The sequence below is a fragment of the Carlito syrichta genome, unplaced genomic scaffold (genome assembly GCF_000164805.1).
Source record: "Carlito syrichta isolate Samal-C Ts95f unplaced genomic scaffold, Tarsius_syrichta-2.0.1 Scaffold53096, whole genome shotgun sequence".
In the NCBI taxonomy this organism is placed as follows: Eukaryota; Metazoa; Chordata; class Mammalia; order Primates; family Tarsiidae; genus Carlito; species Carlito syrichta.
Genome location: NW_006997192.1, coordinates 40260 through 57860, shown reverse-complemented (window position 1 = coordinate 57860; position 17601 = coordinate 40260). Strand labels below are relative to the sequence as shown.

Below are 17601 nucleotides of genomic sequence, written 5' to 3'. Positions count from 1 at the left end.
CAGAGTGAGAGTCCAACTCAAAAAAAAAAGCCGGGTTCGGCGGCTCAGCCTGTAATCCCGCACCTTGGGAGGCTGAGGTGAATGGATTGCCTGAGCCCCCGGGTTCAAGACCCACCTGGGCAACATGGCGAGGCCTCACCTCTAAATAAATCAAAAATTAACCGGGTGTGGTAGCGCGTGCCTGTAGTTCCAGCTACTCAGAAGGCTGAGGCGGAAGGATCGCTGGAGCCCAGCAGATTGAGGCTGTGGTGGCTTGGAGCGGCCACTGCACTCCAGTCTGGGCGACTGAGTGAGACTCCAACTCAAAAAAAACAAAACAAAACAAGACAAAAAAACTTAAGTTAGAAGGTATAAATCAATAATTGGGATGCCCAGCACAGTGGTTCATACCTGTCATCCCAGCACTTTGGAAGGCCAAGGAGAAGGATTGCTTGAGCCCAGGAGCTCAAGACCAGCAACAGAGTGAGACCTCATCTCTACAAAAAATTTAAAAATTAGTCAAGCATGGTGGCACACACCTGTAGTCCCATCTATTCAGGAGGCTGAAGTGAAAGGATTGCCTGAACCCACGAGGTTCAGAATGTGGTGAGCCATGATCATGCCACTGCACTTTAACATGGGTAACAGAGTGAGAACCTGACTCAAAAAAAAAAAAAAGTTGGGTCCATTCGAATTTCTAGATCAGAGAATTCCTAATAGTAACTTTAAAAGACATATTTAACCATGCTTGTTATTTTAAGGAAATGTTTATTTATTCTTGTCTTGTTCTACCAAGAGTTTTAAGGAATGTATAACCAGGATGTTGCTTTCACGTTCCCCTAAATAAACCATAAATAATAGGCATGAAATAGTTAAACACTACCCAAGCTTCTATTGCATTGACTAAACTCTGCTGCAGAGAGGTGGGTACTTAATAGAAAGCACATATTTTAGTGAAAGACAAGAAACAGGCCAGGTGCGGTAACTCATGGCTATAATCCCAACACTTTGGGAGGCTGGGGTGAGAGGATTGCCTGAGGCCACAGGTTCAATGACCAGCCTGGGCAACTTGTTGAGATCTCATCTCTACAATAAATCAAAAAATTAGCTGGTCGCGGTGGCATGTTCCTGAGTTCCGGCTACTTGGAAGGCTGAGGTGGAAGGATCACCTGAGCCCAGCAGGTTGAGGCCGCAGTGGCTGTGAGTGTGCTACTGCACTCCAGCCTAGATGACAAGAGTGAGATTCCAACTCAAAAAAAATTTTAAAAAAAGAAAGAAACAATCTCCTATAGATTGAATGTATGTGTCACCCCCAAATTCTTATGTGGAAATCCTAACTCCCAATGTGAGAGTGTTAAGACATGAGGCCTATGGGAGGTAAGTCATGAGGGTAGAGCTCTCATCGATGGGATTAGTGCCCTTGTAAAAGAGACCCCAGGCAGTTCCTTTTCCCTTTCAGCCATGTGAGGATGTAATGAGAAAACAGTCACCTATGAGTCAAGAGCATCCTCACCACACATTGAATTTGCTAGCGCCGTGATCTTGGACTTCCGAGTCTCCAGAATTGTGAGAAATAGATGTTTGCTGCCCAAGCCACTCAATCTATAGTATTTTTCTCATAGCATCCTGAATGTATTAAGATACAATCACAGGGAGAAAAAAAAAAAGAGCATTTGAGCAACAGTGTCTCCTAGGCAGGGCTCAGCAAGGATGGTGTGTGTTTCTCATTTTGCTATAAATTTCCCTCCCTAGCCTTCCCCATCCATCCTCTTATAGAAAGTATTGTTTGGCTGGGCGCAGTGGCTCAAGCCTGTAATCCCAGCACTCCGGGAGGCCAAGGTGAGGGAACACGGGTTCAAGAACAGTCTGGGCAACTTGGCAAGACCTTATCTCTACAATAAATCAAAAAATTAGCCGGATGTGGTAGCACATGCCTATAGATCCAGCTATTTGGAAGGCTGAGGCAGAAGGATCACTGGACCCCAGCAGGTCAACTGTGAATGTACCACTGCACTCCAGCCTGGGCGATGGAGTGAGACCCCCAACTCAAAAAAAGAAAGTATTTTTCAGACATTTGTGGAGAAGTTCATAAACACATCCTCTTGCACAGATGTATATAACGGCATTATATACAAAGTATAAATATGCATACATAAAATATATACAATGTACATTGTATAGAAGATACAATTACATGTATACAAAAAGAAATAACAGGAGAATTCGAAATTCAGTTGCTAAACCCTTGAGGAAGAAATCTTGTACTTCAAGGATTAAACTTCAGACAATTGCACACAGAGGACTACAAGACATGCATCATAAGCAGAAAATACAGGTTAGAGAGAGAGAGAGAGAGAGAGAGCCAGAAGAGATTCTAGCTAGAGACTAAACTACTCCCAGGCCATTCTTGGCTACGGAATCATAAAAGCTCTAGGAGAAAGGAACTCAAATCAATGCTAGAACCTTCTTAGATGTGTATATAAATTGTGGGGAGTTTGGGGGTTCCCTCCCACTTGGGAGCTTTTCTGTCTTCTTAATAAACTCCTGCCTCCTTAAAAAGAAATTGTGGTTTTATATATATATATATATTTGTGGTTACACACACACAGTTTATAATTCATGCATTATTCTATCAATAATGAAGTATATATAATTCATCCTCTAGTGTAGGTTTCATTCTCAATAGAGTATGTGTCTATTCTTATAAAACCTAGAGTCAAAAAAAACCCCATTCAGGTGACATTTAGCACCTGCCAAATTAAACATACCATCCTCCACACTGAGATCACAGAAATCCTGCCACCTTTGGGAACTTTCCAAACAGGTGGGCAGCCACTTTCTCTGATACCTCAGCTCTTACAAAATTCATCAAGATTTTATGCTATTTAGAAGGCATATCTATTATTTTAAAAACGTATATCTATTATTTAAAAACTATATAATACAAAAGTAAGGTCGGATGTGGTGGCTCACACCTGTAATCCTAGCACTTTGGGAGACTGAGGCAGGAGGATCGCTTGAGCCCAGGAGTTTGAGACCAGCCTGGGCAACACAGTGAGGCCTCATCTCTCCAAAAAATCAAAAAGTTAGCTGGACATGGTGGTATGCACCTGCAGTCACAGCTATTCCAGAGGCTGAGGCAGAAGTATCACCTGAGCTCAAGAGATCAAGTCTGTGGTGATCGTGACACTGCATTTCAGCCTGGGCAACAGAGTGAGATTCTGACTCTAATAATAATACATAATACATAAGTAAATGTGGCATTTTTAAAGTATCAACACATGCTCATGATAGAAACAATGGCCCTATCATTTTAAAAGCCATGCAAAATTATTCAGACCTGCCCTTCACCGATTAGTGTTCATTCCTATTAACATGATCTAACAAGACTAAATTTCCTCAACTATAATGAAGGCAATAGTGAAAAGATTGAGTTAAGAATTGTCTAAACTGACAAAAGGCAAAATTGGAAAGATTGGACATAGGGGAATTTTTAAATAGGAAACTTTTCTTGTAATCTCTGCTCAGCCACTTACTGGTTAGTGTGACCTTGAACACATCTCTTAGCTTCTCTGGACTTTATTGTCTCATATTTAAGACAAGGAGAGGAGCATATCACATAGCGTTTTGTGAAGTTAAAAGAATGACATCTTTTGTCAATGTTTGAATGACATCTAGTGTACGGCTGTCACATAATAGATGCTCAGTAGTGTAACGGTCTCCTGACAAAAATGGATGGAGTATCTACTAAATACCAGGCAACGTTCTAGAGGTGGACCATGTTGTCAGTGATCACATACACTAATGAAACCTCGAAAATACATCTTGATGTGACCAGATTATTTGGCTTTCCAAAAAAATAAAATGTCAAGAAAGAGCAGGGCATGGTGGTTCACGCCTGTAATCCCAGCACTTCAGGAGGGACTGGTAAGAGCATTGCCTGCACCCAGGGGTTTGAGACTAGACTGGACAACTTGGCGAGACCTCATCTCTACAAAAATCAGAAAATTAGCTGGACATGGTAGCATGCACCAGATACTTGGAAGGCTAAGGTGGAAGAATCTCCTGAACCCAGCAGGGCGCGGCTGCAGTAGCCATGAGCATGTCACTGCACTCCAGCCTGGGCGACAGAGTGAGATTCCAACAACAACAACAACAAAAATCAAGAGAGAATGTTGAATTTTATTACTCACATAGAGAACGAATTACTTTAATTCTGATTCTTCTGAATCTTTAGTTTTGGCTTGTTTTTTTCTTTTCTTTTTCCTGAAGGCATGAGGCTACATGAACAGACAGATTACAGAAGAAGAAATGCAAACATATTTTTTATTGTATGGAAAGATGATAAACTTCACTTGTAAGAAGAGAAATGCAAATTAAGATTCACTGAAACAGTGTTTTACCTATCAGATTGACACAGATGAAAAAGGATGACGGCCGGGTGTGATGGCTCAGGCCTGTAATTCCAGCACTTTGGGAGGCAGAGGTGAACGGATTGCCTGAGTCCATGGGTTCAAGACCAGCCTGGGCATCACAGAGAGATCTTATCTCCACAATAAATCAAGAAAAATCAACCAGGCATGGAGGCACATGCCTGTGGTTCCAGCTACTTGGAAGGCTGAGACGGAAGGATCGCCTGAGCCCATCAGGCCGAGGCTGTGGTGGCCTTGAGCATGCCACTGCACTCCAGCCTGGATGACAGAGTGAGACTCCAACTCAAAATAAAAAGAAAAATGATAGGACAGAGAGAATCATGAGAGAGAATGGGGATGCTTTTGCTCTGATGCATTGGAGGTGAGACCAAATATGACCAACCTTCTGGAGACAATTCTGCAATTGCTATCACATTTCAAATGTATTTACTACCCTTTAAGTCAAGGATTCTACTCTCTTTACCTGCATTGCATGTTCAGTGTGCAATGTTTGTAAAGCAAATGATTAGAAACCACCCAAATGCCCAACAATAGGAAACAATCTAAAATTTGAATTTTAAAATTAAACATTTCAGAATAAATCCATGCAACAGAATACAATACAGTCATTAAAATGAACAAGAAAGCTCTTTATGAACTGAAATAATGCAGAATAAATTTTTTTATTTAAAAAAAAAAAAAAGGCCCAGAGGCCAGGCTCGGCTCAATGGCTCAGGCTCTAATCCCAGCACTTTGGGAGGCCAAGGTGAGTGGATTGCCTGAGCCTGCAGGTTCGAGACCAGCCTGGACAACTTGACAAGACCTCATCTCTACAATAAATAAATAAATTAGCTGGACATAGTAGTGCGAGACTGTAGTTCTCCTACTTGGAAGGCTGAAGTGGAAAGATGGACGAAACCTAGCAGGTGGATACTGGGTGGCTGTGATAATGTCATTGCACTCCAACCTGGGCAACAGAGTGAGACTCCAACTCAAAAAAAAAAAAGGCACAGAAGTATCTATAGTATGCCACTATTTGAACAAATATATGAACTTTTGTGTATATTTATAAACTATATCTGGAAAGTTAGAAAAAACCATAATGAAGAGCTGGGAGATGGTAGTGATACAGGGACTTCATTTTGTACTTTCTACATTTTGAATCTCTTATGTGCATATCTATTTTAAGTATTTAGAAAACTATGCAACAACCTAAAAATTAAATAAATTGAGTGAAATAGGATATTGTATATAATATGTATATAAGACCTTCAGTATCTGTAGGTTCCATATCTGCAGAATCAACCAAGGGTGGATTGAAAATATTTGGAAAAAAAGTAAAAAATAACAAGGCTACAGTAATAATAAAAAACAATTTTAAAAATCAGAATAATAGCTATTTACATAGCATTTGCATTGTATTGAAGCCATGTGGTGTTGTGTATAGTTGTTCTGTGGGTTCTTGAAGTTGGCACAGAAAAAAATTTCAGAGTTCAAAGTACGGTTTAAGACAAAGTTTATCAGAAAGAAAAGACACTTTCAAGAGAAAGTGTGGGTACCTTAAAGAGAAAGGACACATCAACCTGTTGTTAACTGAATGCTTTATATATTTTCTTAGTGATGATTAAACAACCTATTCCTTAAACTAAGATTTGTGTGCTACATGGTGGATTACAATCTATTGAGCACAAGTTTCTATTCTTACTGTCTACTTCTAAGCTTACTTGTATCCTATAAAAGTCTTGAAATGATGGTAAAAGTTACTTTTATGTGGCATATTTAAGTTTCTTCCTAGAAACACCATCCCCCATTGCCTCTGGTAATTCCCTTATTGCCTTGTTTAAGGTTTCTGTTGCGAGTGTATCAGCTGCCCTGTATTCTGAGATTGGATATGGGTGCCTGGTCAGTGTAGGTATTGTTCTAGACGGTTATGTCCTGATAAGATGGCACCCAGCTGTAAGCCTTGCCTTCTTGTTTTCTAATGATCTAAGCTATGCCTTCCTGCAAGAAACTCATCTACCTATATCTGAACTATGCTAGCTATTCTGTCTCAGTTTTAGTATTATACATAATCTAAAGATGGTTTAAAGTATACAGGAGAATGTGGGTGGGTTATGTAAACACTATGCTATTTATGTAAAGGACTAGAATGTTTACAGATTTTGGTATCTGCAGGGCATCCTGGAACTTATCTCCCAAGGATACTGAGGGGTGACTATAATTACAACTGTATAAAACATATGATCATATGAAAGAAAATCAGCAGAAAAATCAAGATGGAATTATGGGTATTTTAAAACTTTTCTCACCAACATTTCTGTGATTATAAATAATACAAAAATTATTAAACTACTAAAAATAAAAATTTGACATAAAACAGTGCTATTTTAATTCCTTCAAGTATTAGTCTAATCAGAATTTTTCGTATTTTAAGAAAAATACGAGTTCGTTTTTAAATGCTTCACTTTTGTGAAGAAAATAACAATTTCCTATTCTTTTTCTTAAAAAATTGAGCTAAACTCAAACTAACTCAGAAGTATTTTATACTCATATTGAGATCTTTTGATTTTGCTAACTGTATTGTAGCCTAGACTAGTAGAGTCAGAAAGGCTTATACAGGGTTAACTTAGTCCATTAGATATTTGGTTTTAGAAATTCATTTTCTCTTGTTGTATATTCCTGAATGAATGAATCTAGCTTATCCAATTAATTATCATTGTTAAGAAATACTAGCTGTAATAAGGCTACTTCCATTTAGAATTTCGATGTACAAGATATAAAATAAGTGAGAATTAACCATGCAACCTATGGACCACCTCAGCCTTGGAGGAGTTGAAGAAACTTGAAACTCACTGATGTACTTTCAAAAAGAATAACATCAAATATATTCTTAATAATAGTACCTTTAGAAACTGGGAAGAAAATTACTACTATCGAACAAAGTTTCTTTCTTGGCAGTTAAGTCAACTATTTCACTTTACAATCTGTTGGTTTCTTTTTTTTTATGTCTTTTCTGGATTATATCTAAATTTAATATTGAAGATGGCACTTAGCATTTCTGTGGCCTAATCTTATTTTCCATGACAAATGTGTGCACTTGTTTCTATTACCTTAGGAATTATTAGAGATTGGTTCAGAGTTTTTCCTGTATTTTAATGTTCTGACTTTTTCTACTCATTATTGTGATCACATACAACTTTATGCCTCTATTGCTCAAGGAGATTTCACAAAAAAATAATTTTAATAAATGTCAAATGCAATATATTTGCATGAATTGTCTCATGAATTTGAAATTCCAGAAGCTATAACTTTGTTAACTGAAATGCGTTAGCCTGGATCTCAATATGTGAAAAATCATTTAAGGTTGAATTGGCTTCAACATAAAACTCTTTGAAAATAGCCCAAAGTAATTGTGAATTCTGGAACTACTGCCGAAACATTGTTCCTTCTCTACCTTTGAAAAAAGAATGTGGCTTTTTGGCTATTTATATTTATATGACACATATGACCAGAGTAAACAAAATTTTAAATATTAAAGACATTAACAAGTAATGATGACAAAGATGAGTAAACATCTAGTATCTTCCATACCACCAGGCAAGCTTAGAGTCATTTTTGAAAACTATTCTTTTACTCTCCCTCTTCACATCTCCTATTTTTGTATCCCAGGTTGAGAGAAAATAATAAATCACCTTTGAAATACCTCCGACTTTGTGCTTGTTAGTAAACTGCCTTAGGGTACACCTGTCTGCCAGAAAACTTAATTGAGGCTTGAAAATTCAAACTCAACACATGATTCTCTAATTCCTTCCTGACTACCATAAAACACATTATTATTTTTATGATAACATTTGTTTTGTACTTGACAGGTTCTAAAGCTGCTTTGTGATGTCCTAATCTACTAAGAGTCACTTTATTGAGCACCTCACTCCCACTGCCAGATCAGGACATGAGAACCACACTCTGCAGTGTGGGAAACAGCAACTTCCTAAGGTTCAATTTCATTCCCAAGATTACATAAGTCAGTGTCAATATTATAACTGACTTGACGTGTCATCCAGCACTCTCTTACCGTGTCATGTGGCCTCCCAGGAGCCCAGAAAAACAAACTGTTATAAACTTATGGTTTGAGAATCCATTGCACTATGTATGGACTGAATTGTATTCCTCTAGAATCCATATGTTGAAGCCCTAACCCCCAAGGCGACTGTATTTAGAAAGAAGACTTATAAGGAGGTAATTAAGGTTTACTGAGATCATAAGGGTGCGACCCTGATATGAGAGAATTCGTGTTCTTATAAGAAGAGACACCAGAGAATTTATTCCCTCCCTCTCTCTGCCATGTAAGGACACAGCAAGAAGGTAGCCTTGGCAAGTCAGGAAGAGAGCCCTCTCCAGAAACTAAATCAGCTGGCACCTTGAACTTAGACTTCCCAGCCCCCAGAACTGTGAGAAATAAATTTGCTGTTGAAGCCACCAGTCTGTGGTAGTTTATTATGGCAGACTAAGACACATTGCTAAGATTAAATTAAAATGAGGAAAATTCTGGGGGAAAAATAGTGTTTTTTGCTATAGTCCATCTAAATAATAAGATAAACTCAAAATACCGACAAAACAAAAAAAGACTCCAAAACCATCTATCCAAGACATACAGCTCTAAAGACAGTGTTAAAATAGATTACAGTGAGTTTAGTGTCTGGAAAGCAGAGGCATTATTGGAGTTCAGCAGTCGAAATATAAATGTTTATATTGTCTACATCTCCTAAGCCAACTTTAGTGAGCTGTACTTGAGAAAGAAAAGAAGCAGTTTCTGACACCCAAGAGCTGACCTGGGGCTGTCAACCAGGCCTGGACATCCTCCTGCCGGACATAAACAATCTCATTGAACGTCAGTGGCAGACAAGGCTGCTCCGAGACCCTGATGGATCAGGACAAAAACAAGACCACTCCATAACCACGCCTGAACGGAGACAAAATATGAACATTATCCAAGCCACAAAATACCTGCCATCCCCTTCCCCAGCTAATACAAGCACCTGCCACTCGCTGTTTTGTCAATTATGGCTTTAATCTCACTCTAGTCCTCCCCACCGACAGATAGGAATTGCTGTACTGAGATAGTCACAGAATCACTCCTTTTTTCTGGCAGCATCTGATCCCGAGCAAAGTTTCCTAAAATCCTCCTCCCAAATCACCTAGTGCAAACCCCAGTCTTTTTAGTTTTTTCTATCACTCATTGACCGAGACTTTCTCTGGCCCCCCATTCTGTCCCACGAGCAGTAATAGACCCAGGATGTTCAACAGAACTGTGTTCCTAGAAGTCTCTGGGTGGAAAACACTGATGAGGGGAGCTGAAAGCTGACCCTGATCTGCTTCTGCATTTTGTTGAAATTATTTTTAAAATGAATTTTTTTTGCTGGACATATTTTAAAAATGAATAAAGCTCAGAATTCTAAACTGTGTACTCCATTGTCAAATGTTGTTCAATTTTTTCTTTTGTTTTCTTTTTCTTTTATCTTTTATTTCCCATTCCCAGAACTCTTTCTTGTAATTTTTTTATTTATAAATTTTTAATTTTAATTTTAAAATTTTTAATTTTTCAAATTAAAAAAAATTTTTAACTTCTGTTTTAAAGTGAGACAGAAATCGGACTCATATCCCAAGGAAGTTCATCAAATTTGAATTTTAAAGATCTGTGACCCTCTCTACTGGCTGCATTACCTCATTGAGATATGAATCCAGTTAACAAATGAAACAACATCAAATGTGAGTTTTTGTATTAATACCATTGTTGGTTTTTGTTTTTTGTCTTGAGTTAGGATTTCACTCTGTTTCCCAGGCCGGAGTGCAGTGGCACACTCATGGCTTACCATAGCCTCGGCCTCCTGGGTTCACGAGATCCTCCAGCCTCAGCTTCCCAAGTAACTGGGATTATAGACATGTGCCACAGGCTTAGCTAATTTTTTAAAATGTCATTGTAGGCCAGGCGCAGTGGCTCAGCCTGTAAGCCCAGCACTTTGGGAGGCCGAGGTTGGTCTGAGCTCAGAGGTTCCAGCCCAACCTGAGCAACTTGGTGAGACCTTGCCTCTACAGTAAACCACAAAAATTAGTTGGGCATGGTGGTATGGTCTGTAGTTCTAGCTACTTGGAAGGTTGATGTGGAAGCATCGCCTAAGCCCAGCAGGTCAAGGCTGCAGTGGCCATGAGAATGCCACTGTCCTCCAGCCTGGGCGACAAAGTGAGACTCCAACTCAAAAAAAAAAAAAAAATTCATTGTAAAGACAGGGTCTCACTATGTTGCCCTGGCTTGTCTCAAACTCCTGGCCTCAAACAGTCCTGCCACTTTGGCCTTCCAAAGTGCTAGGATTATAGATGTGAGCCACCACACCTGGCCTCATTGTCAATGGCATTTGTCATTGTTGTATGTCCAGCCCCATTATGCACTCTCTTCCCCTTTTCTGGTTAACAGAACCTTCTTTTCCTGCAGTTAACACAATGAAGGCAGTTTTTGTGGGTTAATGCACTTCAACACCACTCATGTAGCCAATAAAAAACCATTAACCATTATGCAAGTTTACACATTCACCTCTGGATTGTAAACTCCTGTTTAAGGTCATTCCAAAATTAACCATCCTCAAAGCATGGGTTTCTGATTAAGGGTTTTCAGTGCTATGTAACCATCCTTTCGGGTGTCAGTTCAAATTCATTGACTTTTGCACACATCTCATAATTCACACAGAGGATAAAATACCGCCAAACCTTAATCTTATTGAAAAACAAATCTGACATAGTACTGAGCAAATCTTTGAACATACCACAAAAATAGGGTCATTGGCAGCTGAATGTGGTAAAGCGTTTGTCCCATTCAGGAAGGCATGAACCAAATTATGAAGATTCATCACTTGAGAGTCCAGGGTTCCGTCCGCTTTATCAAATCCTTCCAGGGCATTCCTGGGAGAAACCATTTTATCAGTGACAAAAGGCAAAAGTTGGTCAAAATCTCTTTCTTATTGTTTCCAGCCTCAATAATAGTCTTCTAACTTGCAATTGGGTAGAAACACAGGAGGCTGCGTCATAGCAAATTAACTAAGAATTAGTGCCAACCTAATTTTTCAATGCTGTTTCCATATCTGCTCAATAGAATTACGAGAGGAAACTCAAGAAAACCTAAGTACTTTATTTTATTCTTTTTGGTGCTACTGCAAATGAAATTGTTTACTTAGTTTTATTTTTGGATTGCTCATTACTCATATACAGGAGGGGGGACCCCTCAAAAACAGACTTTATTTATTAAAAATTGTTTATTTATTCTTACATGTTTAAACTTGTCACCTTCAGAATACTCTCCGTCTGATACACCTATCAAGATGCCTTCTTCCACGACTCTAACAGTTTTTAAACTTGTCCATTTTGATGCCTTTTAGTTCTGCTGTTTTTTGTTTCACCTTTCCCATATTGGCAAAGTGTTTCTTTTTTAGGCCTTTTTTTCATCTGGGGAAACAAAAAAAGGCGCTTGGGGAGAATAGCGAGAGTAGGGTACAGGGGCCATGCCATTTTTGGTCAAAAACTGCTGAACACTCAGGGCGGTGTGGGCAGGTGTGCTCGTAAATCATCCATCATGAAATGGGTAAATGCACTGAGAGAATCTCCAAAAACATTTACTGAAGCCTCTCACAACAATGCTGGCTGGTACACTGACACTGATGTGTTCCTAGAACACTTACCTTGCAGGGAAAACCTATACATACTATAAGGAAGCCGCCTTCTAAAAATTAATTCCAAGTTTTTGGGACATCCCCCCCATATATCTCTTTCGTGTGCTATATGACAATTACCTTTATATCTGTCTGTTATGTACTTAGAGGACAGAGACTATATTATCTTCAGATTTTATTGCTAGGACTCAGTACCATGCCCAGCTCACGGTCTGTGACCGATACATGTTGTTTATTTAGCATACACTCTTTTTTTTTTTTTTTTTTGAGTCAGAGTCTCATTCTGTTACCCAGGCTGGAGTGCAATGGCACACTCAAGCCACTGCAGCCTTGACCTGCTGGGCTCAGGTGATCCTTCTGCCTCAGCCTTCCAAGTAGCTGGAACATAGGCATGTGCCACCATGCCCGGTTGGATTTTTTGATGTATTGTAGAGACGAGGTCTCGCCATGTTGCTCAGGCTGGTCTCAAACCCCTGAGCTCAGGCAATCCTCTCGCCTCTGCCTCTGCAAAGTGCTGGAATTACAGGCATGAGCCACCGCTCCCAGCATTAACATACAATCTTATATTCATATTTCTCAACTAAATAGAACTTCAGCTCGACTGGAATATGTTCTGCATTCTAAATGTATCCCAAAATTCTCCTTACTCTTCTCTCTTTCTTTCTCCTCACAGTCAGTGAATTCTAATTCACCAAACCCTAATTCAGCGATCCTCAAATTTAAGTACACTTCGGAATCACTGGACAAAAACATATATTTCATGCCCTCCTCTCAGAATTTCTGATTCAGTAGGTGCAGGCTGGGTCCTAACAATTTGCATGATGCCAGTTATGGTGGTCTAGACTCCACATTTTGATAGGGAATTTGGGAATGAGATCTGGGCTTTCTGCTTGTTTTCATTTTTTTAGACAGGGTTTGGCTCTGCTGCCCGTAGCCTCAACCTCCTGGGCTCCTGCAATCCTCTTGTCTCAGCCTCCCGAGTAGCTGGAACTATAGGCATGTGCCACCAAGCCCAGGTAATTTTTTTATTTTGGTAGAGACAAGGTCTTGGTATGCTGCCCAGGCTGGTCTCGAAGTCCTGGGCTCAAGCAATCCTCCTGCCTCGGCCTCCCAACGTGCTGGGATTACAAGTGTGACACCACATCCTACTGCAATCTGTCTTGATAGTATTTTTGTCACAACCAAAAAATGAATGCATGATTCTTTTCAGGACGATCTTATACGTTACCCTTGACCTACCTTTGCCATTACTCTGAGGACTGCTCCCAATCCCAGCATAGACTCTGAGCCCTGCTACACCTAGCACAACCTCTGCAAATGAGCTCAGCCTACCCTGCCCCTGGCCCCATACAAATTGTATCATTTACACAGTTAGAGAGAGATTCCATTTTGGAGAAGACCATGAATCCATCCATCACACATTGTTGCTTAAAATCTTATTTATATACATATTTCTCATCATTCTTTGAACTTTTTTTGAGTCAGGGTCTCACTCTGTCACCCATGTTGGAGTGCAGTGGCATGATCATGGCTCACCACAGCCTTGACCTCCTGCCTCCTAGCAATCCTGCCACCTCAGCCTCCCAAAAAGCTGGGATTACAGGCATGAGCCACTGTGCCCAGTCTGTAGTTTTCATAGTATTTTTTTTTTGAGTTGGAGTCTCACTCTGTCATCCAGGCTGGAGTGCAGTGGCATGCTCACAGCCACTGCAGTCTCAACCCACTGGGCTCAGGCGATCCTTCCACCTCAGCTTTCCAAGTAGCTGGAACCACAGGCACGTGCCACCAGCCCTGCTAAATTTTTGACTTATTGTAGAGCTGAGGTTGGTTTTGAACCCCTGGACTCAGGCAATCCTCTTGCCTCCACCTCCCAAAGTGCTGGGATTATAGGCCTGAGCTACTGTGCCCAGTTTAGTTCTCATAATTTTTAAAGCCTTTTTTTGGCAACAGAAAATTAATAGTTGGTCTCTAAATTCTAAGTACTGCAATATCAATGCTATGCTATAATTTGAGTTAAATTTAATCTGCAATACTCCTCTGAGACTTCAGTCACTAACGTGAAAGTCTATGGCTAACAACTTTCTAATGTCAACATTAAAAAAAAAATAAGAAAGAAAAGAATGATGGTGGTACATGCCTATAGTCCCAGGTACCCAGGAAGCTGAGGCAAGTGGATCATTTGAGCCCAGGAGGTCAAGACTACAGTGAGCCAAGGTCATGCCACTGTACTTCAGTCTGGGCAACAGAGCAAGACCCTGTCTCTAAATCAAAATTCCAGAACTTTGAGAGGCCAAAGTAGGAGGATCACTTGAGGTTAGGAGTTCAAGACCAGCCTGCGAAACATAAGGGGACTCCATCTCTACAAAAAAATAAAAATATTAGCCAGATATGGTGATGCAGGCCTATAGTCCTAGCTACTTGGAAGGTTGAGGTAGGAGGATTGCTTGAGTCCAGGAATTTGAGGCTGCAGTGAACCATGATTGTACTACCATACCCCAGCCTGGGCAACAGAGCAAGACTTTGTCTCAAAAAATTAAATAAAACAACATAATACTTAATGAAGTACCCTGGTTCCAAAGAGTATACAGACACTATGGAATATACACATATGGGGGGACTCCCCAAAAACCAGATTTTTTTGGTGGACAGGACCCTTGTAGTACAGGTTTCACCCACTAGGTAAGTGTTCCAGGAACCCATCAGTATCAGTGTACCAGCTAGTATTGATGTGAGAGGCTGTGTTTGGCTTCAGTCATTTTTTTTTTTTTTTTAGATTCTTTCATTGCATTTGCCCATTTCATGATGAATGATTTACAAACACAACTAACCCCATATTAGGTGTTCAGTTGTTTTTGACCAAAAAGATGGCATGATCCTCCTGCCCCATCATCCCTATTCAGTCGATCTCACCCTGAATGACTTTTTTTGTTGTTGTTTCCTCAGATGAAAAGAGTCCTCAAAGGGAAACATTTTGCTTGTGGAAGAGGTGAAACAAAAAACAGCAGAAGCACTCAAAAGCATCAAAATTGATGAATTCAAAAACTGTTTTGAGCAGTGGAAAAAGCATCTTGATAGGTGTATTTCATCAAACAGAGTCCTTTGAAGGTGACCGAAGTTTAAACACATGAGAATAAATACACAATTTTTTTTTATAAGTCAATTCTGGTTTTTTTGGAGTCTCATACATTTTAATTAGAAATATAAAAGATGGGTTTGAGCAGCTAAGTTAGAAGACATTAAAAATAAACTGTTATGAATAGTAGATAGATCATGATTTTCCCAATATCAGTCCCTAATCAAGCCTCTCTCCATCAGTTAGCTTTGTAGATGGCTCCCAATACATCACTCCCACAGGCATGAAACCCACAAGCATTGTAAATGGTGGCCCATTAGAGAACAGAGAACCCACCTGAAGCTGAAGGTAGAATTCTGGAAGAAAGGAGGATTGTCAAACTTCTGGAGGGACAGACAATCTTGTATGTCTTGTAAGGTTGGCAATTTCTCACTATTTCTTCCCACTTGATTTCTTCTCAACAAACCTTCATGGGTTCCATTGCACAGGGTGACCCGGCGGTTATAGTCATTCAAGCTAAGATGGGTAAGAAGGTTGAAAATGACATGTCTTAGCTCATGGATGGCATCACAAATTTGGACCAAGTCAGTCAATCTGGGTCACAGTAGTGGTAAAATTTTAATTGCAGTTAACTTCCAGGGTCCACAATTGGTGGTAAAGGTACCACTCCTGAAAATCATCATGGATCAAGAAGTTTCAAAAATGTAGATGCACAAAATATGAATATAGGCATAAATGAGGATAATAATGAACATTCCATTGGAAGGACGGTGAACGGGTTTACATGGCAAGATGGTGACTCCAGTTGCATCCATTTGAAACTTGAATAACTGAAGAGAGAAGAGGGTGGCCCATATTACACTGAGCTAAGCCAATTTGGGTAGAAGTATGAAAAGCTAGTAAAGCATTTTAGGCAAACTGATGGCAAACAGAGGAGTCAGAGCAAAAGCAGATAAAACTATACCAAGGGGAGATACGAGAAGAAACACTGGGATCATGAAAATGTGAGATGTAGACACTAGAGAATGCTATTCAGTCAACAAAAAGAATGAAATCATGCCTTTTGCAGCAACCTGGATGGAACTGGAGAACATTATCCTCACCAAACACCACATGCTCTCATTTCTAAGTGGGAGCTAAACCAGGGATCTGCAAAGGCATAGAGAATGGTATCATGGACACTGCAGACTCAGAAGGTGGCAGGAGGGGAAGGAGTAGAGAGACGAAAAATCACCTATCCTGTACAGTGTGCACAGTGGGGGTGGTGGGTACATTTAAAGCCCAGACTTTTTGCCACTATACAATGCAACCACGCAACCAAAAGCCATTTGTACCCCCTTAATGTATTGAAATAAAGAAAAAAGGAAAAGAAACACTGCATTGGAACATATTGAAAGGCAGTAGGATATCAAAAGTTATGTGATAAACACGGGGGCTGAGAAAGTTCCATGTCCATCAAATATTCTATCCTACATGCCTGTTGTGGCCTGGAGTTTCACCATCAGAACAGGTGTGCATGAGGAGAGACAAAACTGTAAAGATATTCCTGTATGGGTTTTTATGGTGGAGGGGGTAATATTGGGTAGGTGAGAATAGAAACAGAACCCCCAGGGGAATAAAAGAGGTCAGGACCAAACACCAGGCAAAAAGAGGCCCGAAAGGTAGCACGTCCCAAAGTCGGTTCCAGTGGGATGGTCTATGATATAAATGAGTGCTCTGGGGTCAGGTTAGTTTATGTGCCTCTTGAAGGATAATAGTACATTTATCTATGAAAGGCTAGAAAACATTCTGAAAATTTCGTGAATCTTTTAAACTCAGCCCTCTCTAAATTTGTTTAATCACAGAAATAAATCTCTTTTCACAAAGCACCTATTAATATCCCAAGGCATGCTGGGAAATGGTGCTTTATAGAATTAAGCCAAGTCAGGTAAAAAGCAGTGAGGACGTCTCTAGTTGGGGAGCACAGCATAGGATGTAGCCAGCTGGGTCCAGGTCCCCCCACACTCGTGACTGCCTGGGCTCTGGGTGTTCGCAATGAAACCTGGGGGTGAGCCCACGCTCGGTGCTCTGGAACAATCTAAGGACCCAGGAGGAAAGGCAGAGTCGTGAGGTTTAAAACACAGGGATTAATGGGGGGGGAGGAATGGAATAAAGAAAAGCATAGACGCTGCTTGGACAATCTTTTCACTGAGATAAATTTAAGGAATCTTTGAGGACAGAATTCTTCATGGGTTGCAGGCCACTTACCCACCCATGTGTCCCCCTCAACTCACCAGCATCCTGTGGTCCGTCCATACCAGGCTGCTTCCAGAAACTTTTCTAGTTCACATGTGATGTTTTTCCTCCACCAAGGACTCAGTCACCACCCTCCCACTCCCCTTCCCTCCCCTCCCCCCCCCCCCCCCCCCCCCCCCCCCCCCCC

The 17601-nt window shown here is 40.4% G+C and overlaps 1 protein-coding gene across 1 annotated transcript in view; it reads right to left on the bottom strand.

The window, feature by feature from the left end:
• DCT (dopachrome tautomerase) overlaps nucleotides 1-17601 on the bottom strand; it is a 50449-nt gene that overhangs the window by 12412 nt on the left and 20436 nt on the right. The window contains exons 5-6 of the mRNA XM_008049344.1: nucleotides 15516-15695; nucleotides 11207-11342 (exon numbers count right to left, since the gene is read on the bottom strand). Coding sequence (XP_008047535.1) covers nucleotides 11207-11342; nucleotides 15516-15695 — 316 coding nt within the window. The remainder of the gene's footprint in view (nucleotides 1-11206; nucleotides 11343-15515; nucleotides 15696-17601) is intronic.